The sequence below is a fragment of the Ceratotherium simum genome, chromosome 8 (genome assembly GCF_057802395.1).
Source record: "Ceratotherium simum simum isolate JZ-2026a chromosome 8, ASM5780239v1, whole genome shotgun sequence".
Classification (NCBI taxonomy): Eukaryota; Metazoa; Chordata; class Mammalia; order Perissodactyla; family Rhinocerotidae; genus Ceratotherium; species Ceratotherium simum.
Genome location: NC_141907.1, coordinates 39,262,571 through 39,277,415, shown reverse-complemented (window position 1 = coordinate 39,277,415; position 14,845 = coordinate 39,262,571). Strand labels below are relative to the sequence as shown.

Here is a 14,845-nt window from a genome sequence, read left to right as displayed (position 1 = left end):
AAATTGAGAACATTTAGCTAGACTTACTAATAAAAAAGAGAAGGCTCAAATAAATAAAATCAGAAATGAAAGGGGAGAAATTACAACGGATACCACAGAAATACAAAGCATTATAAGAAAACACTATGAAAAGCTATGCACCAACAAATTGGATGACCTAGAAGAAATGGATAAATTCTTAGAATCATACAACCTTCCAAAACTGAATCAAGAAGAAACAGAAAATCTGAATAGACCAGTCACTAGTAAGAAGATCGAAGCAGCAATCAAAAACCTCCAACAAACAAAAGTCCAGAACTAGACGGCTTCATTGGCGAATTTTACCAAATTTTTTACCAAACATTGAAAGAAGATTTAATACCTATCCTTCTCACACTCTTCCAAAAAAATTGAAGAGGATAGGATGCTTCCTAACTCATTTTATGAGGGACAAGATTACCCCAATACCAAAACCAGACAAGGACACCACATAAAAAAGAAATTAAAGGCCAATAATGCTGATGAACATAAATGCAAAAATCCTCAATGAAATACTAGCAACTCAAAGACAACAATATATTAAAAGGATCATACATCATGATCAAGTGGGATATATTCCAGGGATGCAGGGATGATTCATCCGCAAATCCATCAATGTGATATGCCACATTAACAAGAATAAATATCACATGATCATCTCAGTAGATGCAGAGAAAGCATTTGACAAGATACAGCATCCATTTATGATAAAAATTCTCAATAAAATGGGTACAGAAGGAAACTACCTCAACATAATAAAGGCCATATATGACAAACCCACAGCTAACATCATACTCAATGGTGAAAAACTGAAAGCCATCCCTCTAAGAACAGGACTAAGACAAGGATGCCCACTGTCACCACTCTTCTTCAACATAGTACTGGAAGTCCTAGCCAGAGCAATTAGGCAAGAAAAAGAAATAAAACGGATCCAAATTGGAAAGGAAGAAGTAAAACTGTCACTGTATGCAGATGACATGATTTTATATATAAAAAACCCTAAAGAATCCACCAAAAAACTATTAGAAATAATTGATGAATACAGTAAAGTTGCAGGGTACAAAATCAACATACAAAAATCAGTTGTTTCCATACACTAACAACGAGGTAGGAAAAAGAGAAATCAAGAATACAATCCCAGTTAGAATCACAACAAAAATAAAACATCTAGGAATAAATTTAACCAAGGAGGTGAAAGACTTGTACACTGAAAACTAAGAGACACTGTTGAAAGAAATTAAAGAAGACATAAAGAAATGGAAAGATATTCTGTGCTCATGGATGGGGGGAATTAACATAGTTAAAATGTCTATATTACCTAAAGCGATCCACAGATTCAATGCAATCCCTATGAAAATTCCAACAACATTTTTTCATGGAAATAGAACAAAGAATCCTAAAACTTATATGGAACAACAAAAGACCGCAAATAGCCAAAGCAATCCTGAGAAAAAAAGAACCAAATTGGAGGTATCACACTCCCTGATTTCAAAGTAGACTACAAAGCTATAGTAATCAAAACAGCATGGTACTGGCAGAAAAACAGACACATAGATCAATGGAACAGAATCGAAAGCCCAGAAATACACCCACACATCTATGGACAGCTAATTTTCGACAAAGGAGACAAGAACATACAATGGATAAAGTCTCTTCAATAAATGGTTTTGGGAAAACTGGACAACCACATGCAAAAGAACAAAAGTGAACCCTTATCTTACACCATATACAAAAATTAACTCAAAATGGATTAAAGACTTGAATGTAAGACCTGAAATCATAAAACTCCTAGAACATCGGCAGCATGCTCTTTGACACTGGTCTTAAAAATATCTTTTTGGGGGGCCAGCCGGTGGCGCAAGTGGTTAAGTGCACACGCTCTGCTGCGGCGGCCCAGGGTTTGCCGGTTTGGATCCCTGGCATGCACCGACGCACCGCTTGTCAAGCCATGCTGTGGCGGCATCCCGTATAAAGCAGAGGAAGATGGGCATGGATGTTAGCCAGGGCCACTCTTCCTCAGCAAAAAAAGACGAGGATTGGCAGATGTTAGCTCAGGGCCGATCTTCCTCACAAAAAAAAAAAAATCTTTTTGGATATATCTCCTTAGGCAAAGGAAACAAAAATAAACAAATGGGACTACATCAAACTAAAACGCTTCTGTACAGCAAAGGAAACCATCAACAAAACGAGAAGACAATCTATTGACTGGGAGAAGATATTTGCAAATCATATATCCGATAAGGGGTTAATATCTAAAATATATAAAGAACTCATACAACTTGACAGCAAAAAAACAAACAACCTGATTAAAAAAATGGGCAGAGAATCTGAAGAGACATTTTTCCAAAGAAGATATTCAGATATCCAAATGGCAGATGAAAGATGTTCAACATCACTAATTATTAGGGAAATGCAAATCAAAACTCCAATGAGATATCTCCTCATGCCAGTCAGAATGGCCATTATTAAAAAGACAAAAAATAACACCTGTTGGACAGGGTGTGGAGAAAAGGGAGCCCTCGGACACTGCTAGTAGGAATGTAAAGTGATGCAGCTACTATGGAAGACAGTATGGAGATGCCTCAAAAATTAAAAATAGAGATACCATATGATCCAGCTATTCCATTTCTGGATATTTATCCAAAGAACACAAAAACACTAATTCAAAAAGATATATGCACCTCTATGTTCATTGCAGCATTATTCACAATAGCCAAGACTTGGAAACAACTTAAATGAATGTGTAAAGAAGGTGTGGTATGTATATATACACAATGGAATACTACTCAGCCATAAAAAAGATAAAACCTTGCCAATTGCCACAGCATGGATGGACCTTGAGGGTATTATGCTAAGTGAAATAAGTCAGATGGAGAAAGACAAATACCATATGATTTAACCCATATAAAGAAGATTAAAAACAACAACAACAAACAAACAAACACACACAGATATAGAGAACAGATTGGTGGTTACCAGACAGGAAGGGGGTGGGGGGAGAACAAAAGGGGTAAAGGGGAACATTTGTAAGGTGATGGATGAAAACTAGACTTTTGGTGGGGAATATGATGTAGTCTATACAGAAGTCGAAATATAATTATGTACACTTGAAATTTATATAATGTTATAAACCAATGTTACCTCAATATAAATAAATAAATAAATAAATAAATAAATAAAGTATCCTGGAACCAATCCCCTGTAGATACCAGGGGACAACTGTAAATATTCCATAGAGAAGTATTATTTTAAATAGCTAATAATTACATCAGCATAAAATTTAATCTAATGAAAGCTCAGATTACAAATGTCAATTACTTAAATTGTCTTAATTTACAGGCCTTGGGACCCTTTAAATATATATGTTAAGTATTACTAAGTACAGTAAATACATACCAATAAGGAACAGATGAAAGCTGTAAAAAGCTTTCATTAATTACTCAATGCTACCCACCCTCCAAAACACATCCATTTTGAATAAGTGATAATATGATCAGCTGTTTCAAAACAGCAACAAATACATCTGCATTAACACAAGCTCTAATGAGTTCAAGTGATAATGATGCTCGGTTGGATTCACAGACTGCCACTTATCACAAGCTCTTAGCCTCTGTGAGCCTCAGTTTCCACATCTGTAAAATGGAATTAACATCATCTACCTCACCCAGTTTTATAAGGAGGTTTATTGAATAACACACTGTGCCTATCACACTGAAAGTGCTCAATAACTTCATTCTTTCAACTAATGTTTGTTGAGCCCCTATCATATGCCAGGCATTGTTATAGACAACAGAGATGAATCAGAGAACAAAAGACAAAAATCTCTGCTTTCTAGGAGCTTACCTGCTAGGGTTCATTTGTTTTACCTTGTCTTAGGCACAGTGCTGGGTACCTTGAGAATGAATAAAAGTGCCCAGAAGAGGTCAAAATACTCAATTCAACAAAAAATATATCACTAGGGTAATCATGCAGTATATAAATGTAGGGAAATAGCAAGTCCTATGAGAAGGCATGACGTGAGGTTGGAAGACGGAAAGGGAGAAGAGGGTAGGCTTCTCGGAGGAGAGAGCATTTTAAATGAGCCTTGGGAAATGTCTAGAATCTGACAGGAGAGATCTGTATACTTTAGAAAAGGAAATATTATGAATAAAGGTGAGAAGGCTGGAAAACCCTGTGTCCATTTCAGTAACACTGAGTAGTTCAACATGGCTGGAGTTGCAAATACAAATTAAGGAGTAATGGAAAATTAAGATGGAAATCTATGTTAGGACCACATAAGTCCTTACTAAGATCAAGAATTTATACTTAGCTTGAAGGAAATGGGAAATCATTGAAGATATTTGAGAGGGTGTGATATGATATGGACATTTAAAAGATTTCTTTGCAAGAAGTATGCAAGACACATCGGAATGGGGGAGAAAAGGCAAGGAGACTAGACTGGAAACACTGAGTCATGTGCTTCAGAAAACAGTTTACCAATAATCTAACAAGGAGCAGGAAAATTAGGGATTTCTGAAGGCACCTCTGAGTGCACCTCTGTGACAATAGCAACACCAATGGCTGGCAAGGGCTGCAGTGCAACAAGTTGACGTGAGCCACACTCATATCCCCCACTTGGCTCCATCCCTCCTGTCCTCCGCCTGCTGCCAACACTGCATCTTTAATACTACCTTCTTCACCCACACATTCCTATCATCACCCCAGCCATCCTGACCATGACTCAAATCAGGCAGGCAAAAAATATGTGACAAATTGGGCACTGAGGACCACCACATCTCCTCTTTTGCACTAGCCTGGCTCAAATGAAATGTGACCATTTGCGAGAGGAAAGCCAGTTTAGGACTCAGAGTAAGAATTACTTTTCAAAATTCCCTTGCACCATCAAAAGAACTGCACCTTTCTCTCAGTCCTTGGTTTAGGAATCTTAAAAATACAATAATGTTTCAGATTCAGGCATTTTTCTAACCTGGCAAGGTAGAAATGTTAATTTGTTGGCCAAACAACAGAAGTGAGTAGAAAGAATCTTTGTGATAAAAATATCTGAGAACACCTTTCTAGGAAAGAAGTTATTGAAGAAGAAAGGATATTATAATGAAAAATTTTTAACTATAACCTTCAATATGTTATTATAGTCTACAAAGGGAACGAGAATGTTTAAAAAGAGTACTAAGTAATTATGAGTACTATACATTGAAGAAAAAGACTTCACAATATTTTTGGATAATTTAAAACTGGTTTTCACCTTCCTTCTCATAATCAAGACATGATTTTTTCAAATTACCTATCTTATATAAAGAGTTGAAATTTTCTAAGTTCATTTTGCTAACAGAAATATAGTTGTACTCATCTTCTTCATTCAGAAAGGCCTTAAATGGAATAAGTAGATTTTAGAAAAATAAATTAAGGAGTATTTAATTAAGGCCTATCAACGTGAGACCCTAGCAGATGTGATCCACAGGAAATGAAGACGGAATAAAGCTCAAATCAGTCCAACACTGCTTATTGTTTCAGAAAACAGCTGGGGTAGAAGAGTGAATGTGACTAGAGTAAGTTTTATCTTGTGATTTCTCTTATAATCCAAATGTTCTCACCAACAAAAATAATTCAGAAACAATGACACCTAACACGGAATTACAGAACGAAACTGTGGAGGCTGTGAAAGGGATAAAGATAATATCATCTATGTGCTTTTTATTCTAGGACAAATTGCTTTACTGGGATAGTGACTTTTTTCTCTGATAACTAAAATATATTCACTGTAGAAATTTTAGAAACTACAGATTAATTCCATGAAAAAAATTAGAAATCATCTATAATCCCACCACTCAAACATAAGTACTATTAACATTTGGTTTATTCTCCACCAATAAATAGTTTCTGTGTATAGACTGGATTTTTTTTCAAAAGTAGGATATTTTGTAACTTACTTTTTTCATTCCTCATATCAAAAACATTTTTCCATATCATTAGTCTTCCTAACAGTCTCACACATTTTGATTTGCTTTCCATGTTTGTTAGGTGATGTGTGAAAATATGGTAACTTATTGCTATGCTGAGTATCCTCCGATTATTGGGAGGTTAACATCCCTCTCCCCCCAACTTTAGAAAAGTCCATTTTTTTTTTCTTTTGTGAATTGCCCATTTATGTCCATTTTTCATTGGGGATCATTTTTATAGGGGTGTTCATCCATCTCGCATTGATTTTATGATATCTTTTGAAAAGGGCATATTGGCATATAAAATATAGAGCTTGGAGGTTGTCTTTTCATTCTGGTTATGCTATTCCTTGGTGATATTTTCCAAAATAGTATTTTTGTGATTATAACAATAATAGTTGCTGTAGAAGATTTGGGGATATCAGGAAAAATATAAAGAAATAAAAAGCTATACTACCACCTAGAAATCGAATTTTTTTTCAGATATGATATGTCAGTGGATATATCCATTGATAGAAACAGGAACTTGTATACCGAACAAGAAGTGCAACAGGCTTGTTCCATGTTGTTCAAGGTTTCTTACTTTAGAATGATGCCTGATATATCCTAAGAGTTTAAGAAATACTTATTGAGTAAATGATATTTTATATGTATTTATATCAAAATTATATTTTACACATTAAAGATAATATAGTATTAAATCTTGCCTTTTTCACTCAATACATTACAAGGATCTTTCTAAGTTAGGAAATTTTTTCAAAAATATTTTAGAAACTGAATGTTATCAACATTGATATATAGTACATTAATTTACTTAAATATTTTGCTATTGGGGGCTTTATTTTGTTTCTAATTTTTTCCATATTACAGATAACACTGTAATGAACATATTTATAAATCTTCATAGGGAATTCAGATGATTTCTTTAGAATACATTTCTAGACCCAGGATTACTGAGTCAAAGGCTATGAACATTTACATGTTTTAATACATATTCCCATATTATTACTTCAAATAGTTGTATGAATACACCCTTCATTGAGCAGCATAAAAGAAGATTCCATTAAGGCCACAACTCTCTTACAAAACTAGTACCACTATTACTTCTTACTTTAATAGTGATACTAGTTTCGTGAAAAGTATTTTTTCTATAGCTAAGATGATTTCTGAAATGAAATAAATCCATCTAAGACAACAGGAAGGGAATAATGTTTTCAAGAGAATACATTCACAACAAACCTCTTCTAAGCAAGGAGAGCAGCTCAGTGCTGTAACTATTGATCAGGAATGGTGATAGCATCCAGCACACACCTAAGGGTTCCAAGAGTTGATAGATTCTCCTGCTGTCAAGCACTGACAAGCTATTAAATTTATCTTCACCACTGCACTGGATTTTGAGAATCCCCAAGTGATCCCGCTTGTAGCATTTTCTTTGATTTTCCTTCATTAGAAAGACTACTTCCAACTAGATCAGACAATAAGTAAGACACGGAATGAAGGCTTGAATATGCGGACATTTTTTACCACTTAATTCTTAAAATTGATTCTAAGAAGTACATTTGTCTAGGAGATGAGTCATCTCTGTTCTATTATAAATTATAATCAAATTCTGAGAATTTCCTTCATTTGTATATGTGAAAGAATTTCAATCTAACATGAAAAAAGAGGATATGAAATGGAAAATCTCACGCATGTGCCCTCAGCAAAACAAAACTTAAGGACTGAGAGACTAATTTCCCATAAATGCCTGATTTACAGAAATCTGATAATATTAGAATTTTCTTAAATGATAGCAAGTTAGTTAGGGGTTGCTTCATATCAGCCTTGGGAAGTTTTGCTTATGGACCAGAGGCATGAACAAGAAATGACACAGGTCAGCTTGGTCTGGAAAAATAAGCGTAATCGAGCTTTCTTTGTATGACTGGATTGGTTTGTCTGCTAGAGGAATTTTCAAAGCTGGTCTCCATTTGTTTTTTATTTTAATGCACTTTAACCAAACTCATTCCTCTTTACATTCTCTGCCAATAAATACAGCCCACCCCAAACCCTCAACAGACTCATCTGTAGCTTGCTAAAATTTGTGGGTCCCGAATTACAATTCCTCTGCTATTCCCAAATAAACTCATCTTTTTGACATTTTTGAGCTTGCTTCTGTTTACCTCTTTATTTAGATCAACACTGACACCAAGTAAATGATATCCTATTCAATTTCCATTTAATCACTAAGTAATTGAGAAAGTATTCTGTTCTTGCCATGCAAAGGTCAAACATTCCTGACATCCTGTGTTAGACTTCTTAGATACTCCATATAAAACTTAACAAACGTTAAATTAGAAGTTACAATGTTATTTTTTAAATTCCCTAAAATTTTTAATGTTTTTTCAACATATATAGTATGATCTCATTTTGATAAAAAACTATCTCAATGTAGGTATGTAATATGTATTTATAATGAGAACAGAAAAGAGTCCAGAAGCAGCAGACATTACCTTTTGGAGTAGATTGAAGTGGGGGCTCATACCAGGGCACAGAATGAGTTTACTCTGTCACCTTGATCATGTGCTACATATTTGCCCCTAACAAACCAACAAAGCTTTTTTATGATGGTACTCTTCACAGAAATATGACCTAGCCCAAATTAAAAATAATTATCTCCTCTGGAGTTACTTTCTGATACAGTAACATTTATTGGTGGATAAGGAGCCCCTATTCTTGTGGGTCCATCTTTTAAGGATGATTAAAGAAGAAACTTTGGTCTTATTTAGATAACATTCTAAATACTTGAGTTAACATGCACTTATGATTAAGAGTAGTTTAAATACAGGCTTTCTAAAAGCACAGGGTGCTCGACTCTCCAAGCTGGAGGGTTTCACTAACCAACCAGATGTCTCTCTGCTGTACATAGTAAAGTATAACTACATGTTATAATGAAAGATGAAGGATGCCGCAAGCAACAATTAAGTTCGGCCAAGGTAATGTTTGCCAGGAAGAACGGGGGCTTTTCTGTACCGCTCCTTTAAAAACTATTTCTGAGCAAGCTCCAATACACACACCGTTTTTCTTCCTAAGGACTTAATCCCTATCCTCTTCATTACTTTTGAGACAGACCTTTAAACTGCTGATTTCACAATACGAGAAAGGGGTGTGTGTGTGTGTGTGTGTATGTGTGTGCGCGCGTGCGGGCGCGCGCATAATTTACCTTTTCACAAAACTCAGCATTAAGAATAGATAAAATAATCTCTCTTTTCAAATCAAGTGAAAATGGCGTGTTTCTCCTTTTTTTTAAGTTCAACAACAGTCCTGAACTCTAGTTTTAAGGTACTTCATCAAATCTGAACACAATTATTGGGGGAGGGGGAGAGGAAGAGAGAGACAGAAGAAATAGAGACAGAGGAAAAGAGCGGGTAGTGAAACAGAAGACAGGGAGACAGTCAAAGGGGTTCGCTCGTTCACCCTTACCAATTCCTCCCTCGGCACACATCACAGCATGACGATCGCGAGTCCCAAGGTGCAAGAGAAGAACCAAGCACAGATCCGACGAGTGGAGGCGGCTTGCGCTTCTACGCCAGCCATTTGCCTTTACGAGGGGGGAAATCACTTCTCAGGCAGCTCCCAAACTCAGCTGCCAGAGCCCGAGCCAGAGCTGGGGCAGAGCCGGCTACCTCCTCCTCCTTCCTCTCCTCCGCCTGCTCCCTCGCCTCCTCCTTCTCCTCCCCCTCCTCTCTCCTCCCGGCCCAAGCTTCCGCGAACAGCCAATCGCCGGCAGCCCCGCCTCCTGTGACGTCGGGGGCGGGGGCGGGCCTGGCAGCTGGGGGCTTCCCAGCTCCAGCTGTTGGACAGAGATGCCTGTCTGCCCGGCGCAGACGCCCCGGTGTCCCGGAGCGTTTGCAGTCCCACCTCTGCCTTCACGTTACAGTACAGATTGCCTGCTGTTGCGAGAATGAATTTGGTTCATTCTCGTTTTGCTAAAATTCTGTTTAACAGTTCACCCATTTACCTAGACTTGAAATATTCGACAATTATTTTTTGCAGGGAAAAGGGATCAAATCTAAACATTTAATGTTATTATTTTATGACTAGAAAAGAAACTGAAGAAAAAGACCACAAATCTGATTTTTTCTTTTTTCTCACTCCTTGATCCTCTATTCCCTCCCTCGCTCAGTATAATGTGGCTTTGTCCATACACCTGTTAGATTAAAATGCAGCTTTTAAAAAATGTTTTACTCCTAAATAAATTCCAACAACCCATCTGCTCTCTCCAAACTGCTGACCAACTAAGTACTTTGAGAAAGGGGAAGGGCATTTGGAGAAAGCAGAACCAACGGGGGCAATAATTCAGATCAAAACCTACTAACCACTGGCTGCCAATTGTTTTATCCTACTGAAACAAAAGTAAAAGAAGAGGCCAAAAACTTCCACAACTCTCCTGTTTTGTACCGCTATCTTCCATTTTCTCTGATGTTTCCCAAATGTGTAGCGAGAGTGAAGAAAACTAAATGATCATACAAATGTTTCACTAATAGTGAAGAACTCACCAAGACAGACACGTGGAGCTGCTCCGGAGACTTGCAAACTCGCCCAGACCAGGCTGGAGAGGCCAAACAAGTTCCCGCACCCACGGAAAAGGTGCCTCTCCCAGACAGAGAGAAACAAGTTCTGGGTGTGGCTTCCTGCGAAGGCTGATTTGGGAAACCTTCTTCTGCTGGCAAGGGCAAATCCCCAGAGTTTAGTCGACTCTGGGAATAAACTCAGCCTAGCAGAACAGACTGTCATTTACATGGCCTCTGAAATTCCTGGCCCTAGTAGCACTTTTTGCAGTCATGTGACTGTCCCTAACATAATTTAAGATGAAACAAATTTCCCACCTGACATCTAACCTTCTTGAGAAGACTTAAATTTTAAGATGGGCCTCCCAGAGTTTCCCCAATCAGCACTGATGCTGTAATCTCTCATCCTTCATGGGAGGATGCATACCAGGACAATTCAGGCAGGGAGCTGGTATTTGTGGCCTGTTTGGATTGCTTAAATCAGTGGTTCTAACTAGCTACCCATCAGTCAACTGGGGAGGTTGATGCCAAGGCCCCAGCCAAGCCAATTAAACTGGAATCTCTGGAGGTGGGGCTCTGGCAATTTCTTTCTTTCTTTTTTTTTTCTGAAGCTTCCCAAGTGATTCTAATCTGTAGCAAGAGTTGAGAATCACTGGCTAAGATTTAAATTATTGCCTTAAAAGAAAATCTACATTATATTTAGGTTAAAAAAATTCAGTAGCAGAATAATATGAAATATTTGGTAATACAACTTATCTTTGTATATGTTCTTTATATATTTGTATATTTAATATAAATGTAGAAAATATGTGGTAAGATACATAACAATGTTGTTTACTCAGAGGGGAAGGATGGAAGAGTGAGGGGTCACTACTAGTTCTCTATTTGTGTCTGTATCATTTGACTGAATGAAAGGAGTGTGTGTCCTATTTATGACTTAAATAGTATAATCAAGTTTTAAAAATTAATACTTATGAATGTCATTGCAAATAACCACTATTAAAGTGGGATTCAGTTTGTTTGTTTTTGCAAATATTCCTCTAATATCTAACTTTTCTCCTAAGGGTTATTTCCATTTTTTAAGAAATAAAAAGAAAAGAAAACATAAAATCTTTGATTTAACACATTAGCTATTGAAATGTAAGTATTAATCCATACAGTCTTTGCCAAACTTAAAATCTATTTACTTTCTTGTAATTTCAGAAATATATTCAATTTTTACCTATCTTCTCATGAAGTTTTTTAAAAACTAATATTCAAAGTACATAATATAAATGAAAGGAAATTTCATCTTTTCCAACTAGAAAATTATTTGTAATTAGTATCTCAATACCTATAGCTTCATAATTAATTGCCAGTAGGAAATATATGGCATAGTAATCAAATGCCTAGATTTGACCTGGCTTTAAATCTTAGCTCTGCAAATTTTTAGATATGTGATCTTGGGTACGACCTCTAAGCCCCATAGGTAAAATGAATCCGATAATATCCACTTCAGTGTTATTAAGATTACATTGAGTCATGTAGCTGAAGTGCTTATCACTGTGTAAAGCAAAGGTGCTTAATAACTGATAGTTATCAATTCACTGACTTCTATTTTCCCCTCTCTTTTCTTAAACATACTCAAAGATTAGCACGGCAGCATGATTATAAAACAGTAAGCATGATTCTTCTTATGACCAGTGATACTTCTTATCCAGTTATATGTGAAAGAGAAACACTCATTCTTTCAGGCCACTGCTTTAACATGTGACACATAAAACAATGTTTTTGTTTGTTTGTTTGCCTCAAAATATTTTACATATAACAGTGTTTCCTAAAGGGACACACAAGTTGATTTTTCATGATTCATAATCAACCGTTTCTTTTTCTCTATACTTATTATTGGAGTGTAACTCAGGCACTGAAGTATTTCCTATGATGGGCTTTCTGACTAACTTTTGGACAAAAAAGGAGCGGTCAATGCCTCAAGTAACAGGGGCTTATCGCTTGTAGATGAGCCCTGATTTTAGTAACATCATTGCCACATTTTTTTCTTTTTGTTTCTCTCTTTTTATCTTTCCTTAGTATTTACTGAGCATCAGGAAAACATTTCTGTGTTAGGCACTGTTCTAAGTAGTTCACATCTATAACCTCATTTAATCCTCTTATCTCATGAGTCACTGAACCTATGATTTCAGTGTTCATTTAGAGATGAGAAATCTGAGGTGCAGAGAGATAAAACAACTTGCCCAAGATGACAAAGTAGTAGGTGAAAGACCTGACAACCCACATTCTATTGTGGACTATTCAGCACAGCTTTCAATGAATTAGGAAGGTGAATATTGATTGATTTTGGGGGGGGAAGGTAAAACCATGCTATGACTATAACTGCCTTGCTGAGAGTAGAAATTCTATATTTTTTAGAAACAACAAGAATATATACATCATTATTTTACCAGCTGTACACTTAGGCCTTAATTTTATGTGTGTACATTTCTTAAAAAGAGGAATCACATTTCCTTCCCTTTATATCAGCTGAATCACTTCCTTCCATATGAAAACAAGTTGGCTTTTTTTTTTTTAATTTTTTTCTTTCCCCTCAAAGCCCCAGTAGATAGTTGTATGTCATAGTTGCACAGCCTTCTAGTTGCTGTATGTGGGACGCGGCCTCAGCATGGCTGGAGAAGCGGTGCCTCGGTGCGCGCCCGGGATCCGAACCCAGGCCGCCAGCAGGGGAGCGGCACACTTAACCGCTAAGCCACGGGGCCGGCCCAAGTTGGCTTTTAATCTTATAAAAACCCTTGTAATGCAACGATTACGCAGAATATCAAAAAGGGAAGCTCCATAATGGCGGAGATTCAAGCTGGTCCCAGAGTTCTAGATATGTGCATCAACCTCTTCTTGATCCTGTTTGTAATGTGATGAAAAACACTGTTAATAGGACAGTAGCAGAATTCCGGATGTGGATAGATGGCCCTTTAGTTTAGGAAAAATAATTCATCAGTCCCTTACTTAGACAAAGGTGGGCCCCAGAGCTTTTGTCTGAATTTAGATGTAACTGAAACAAAGTATACATTTCCCTGGATATCATGTTATTCCCTTATTGACCAGAGAAGGCAGGAGTTTGGGGGCTTGTGAAAGGTGAGAAGACGGGCGATAGCTCTACCAGGAGAGAAGATGGGATCCAGCCTCTAAGGAATGGCATACAACCTTGGGCCAGAGGTGGAAGAAGGCCAATGACAAATTCCCTGAGTGGGTATGGCCAAGTGGCTTTAAGAAAGTGATGTCTAATATCCACTTCTAAGCTGTTTCTTTTTCTGTGGTGCTATATTCCAACAGACTATGGGTGTGCTGCAAGATAGCTATCTCTCAGCCCCAAGGGTGGCTGCATGGGACCTGGGGGTCTGGAGCTCACCATGGACCAGGAACCCATGGAGATGATGCAGGGGTTTGTGTTCCAGGTCCCCAAAGAACACAGCGACTAGCCTGAGGGAGTGTTTGGTGGGGCTTGGGAGGAGGTTAAGCAAGCACAGCTCCAGGCCCGGTCCCAGTTTTCTTTTTCCACATATCTTTGATACCTCTCTCCATTTTCAGCTGTGGGGAACCGTTGCTCCTTAGCACATATGTTCTGCAACTTAGAGCGTGACACGAAAAATTGAATTGGATTCAAAATCCATTCACATTATCACAAAGAATTTCAATTTTACGTCATTCAGTGAAATATTAGGTTTAACCATATGCAACTGCCAATATTCAACTAGTTTTGACATCCAAAAATGGCAATTTTATATGGTTCAATTAATAAAAGGAAGGGCTGTTAGAGTCTTTACATAGAATTTCAACTCTTGCAAATTCTGGTAAAGGTTGTAAAAATAGTTTCTCATTGATGGTAATTATCAAGAATTTGAAGAAATCATTACATTTATCCAAAATTATATGTAGCCATTTCAAACATAAAACCTCATATAAAAATGCTCATAGAAAGAGACTAGACACAACAGTCCATATATTGTATAATTCCATTTTATGAAATACCCAGAACAGGTAAATCCATGGCTGGGGAGAGAAGGGAATGGGAAGTGAACTGCTAATGGGTACCGGGTTTCTATTTGAAATGATGAAAACTACGTTCTGAAATTAGATAGTGATGATGGTTGTACAACTCTACTAAAATCACTTAAAAGGGGTGTTATTTTAAATGGTGGAATTTTATGGTACATAAATTATATCTCAATAAAAAAAATTATATGAGAAAAAATGTTCACCAAAGCAAGCTAGAGATACTTAACAAAAATTTAAATATTTTATAAAGAAATTTTTATAAAGTCAAGGTTTTTAATATCTTCACCAATACTTTGAATT

General features: G+C 36.9%; 1 protein-coding gene across 2 annotated transcripts in view; it reads right to left on the bottom strand.

The window, feature by feature from the left end:
* ATP10D (ATPase phospholipid transporting 10D (putative)) overlaps positions 1–9,635 on the bottom strand; it is a 108,739-nt gene extending 99,104 nt beyond the window's left edge. Inside the window, exon 1 of one of the 2 annotated variants that reach the window (XM_014787106.2) lies at positions 9,414–9,635. Coding sequence is in view for 1 of the 2 variants with exons in the window: in XM_087434266.1 (XP_087290392.1) it covers positions 7,329–7,401 (73 nt within the window). In the remaining variant the exon portion in view is untranslated. Of the gene's footprint in view, positions 1–7,328; positions 7,557–9,413 lie in introns of those variants that run through there. The other variant, XM_087434266.1, reaches the window with a different exon arrangement.
* Positions 9,636–14,845: the final 5,210 nt, after the last annotated feature.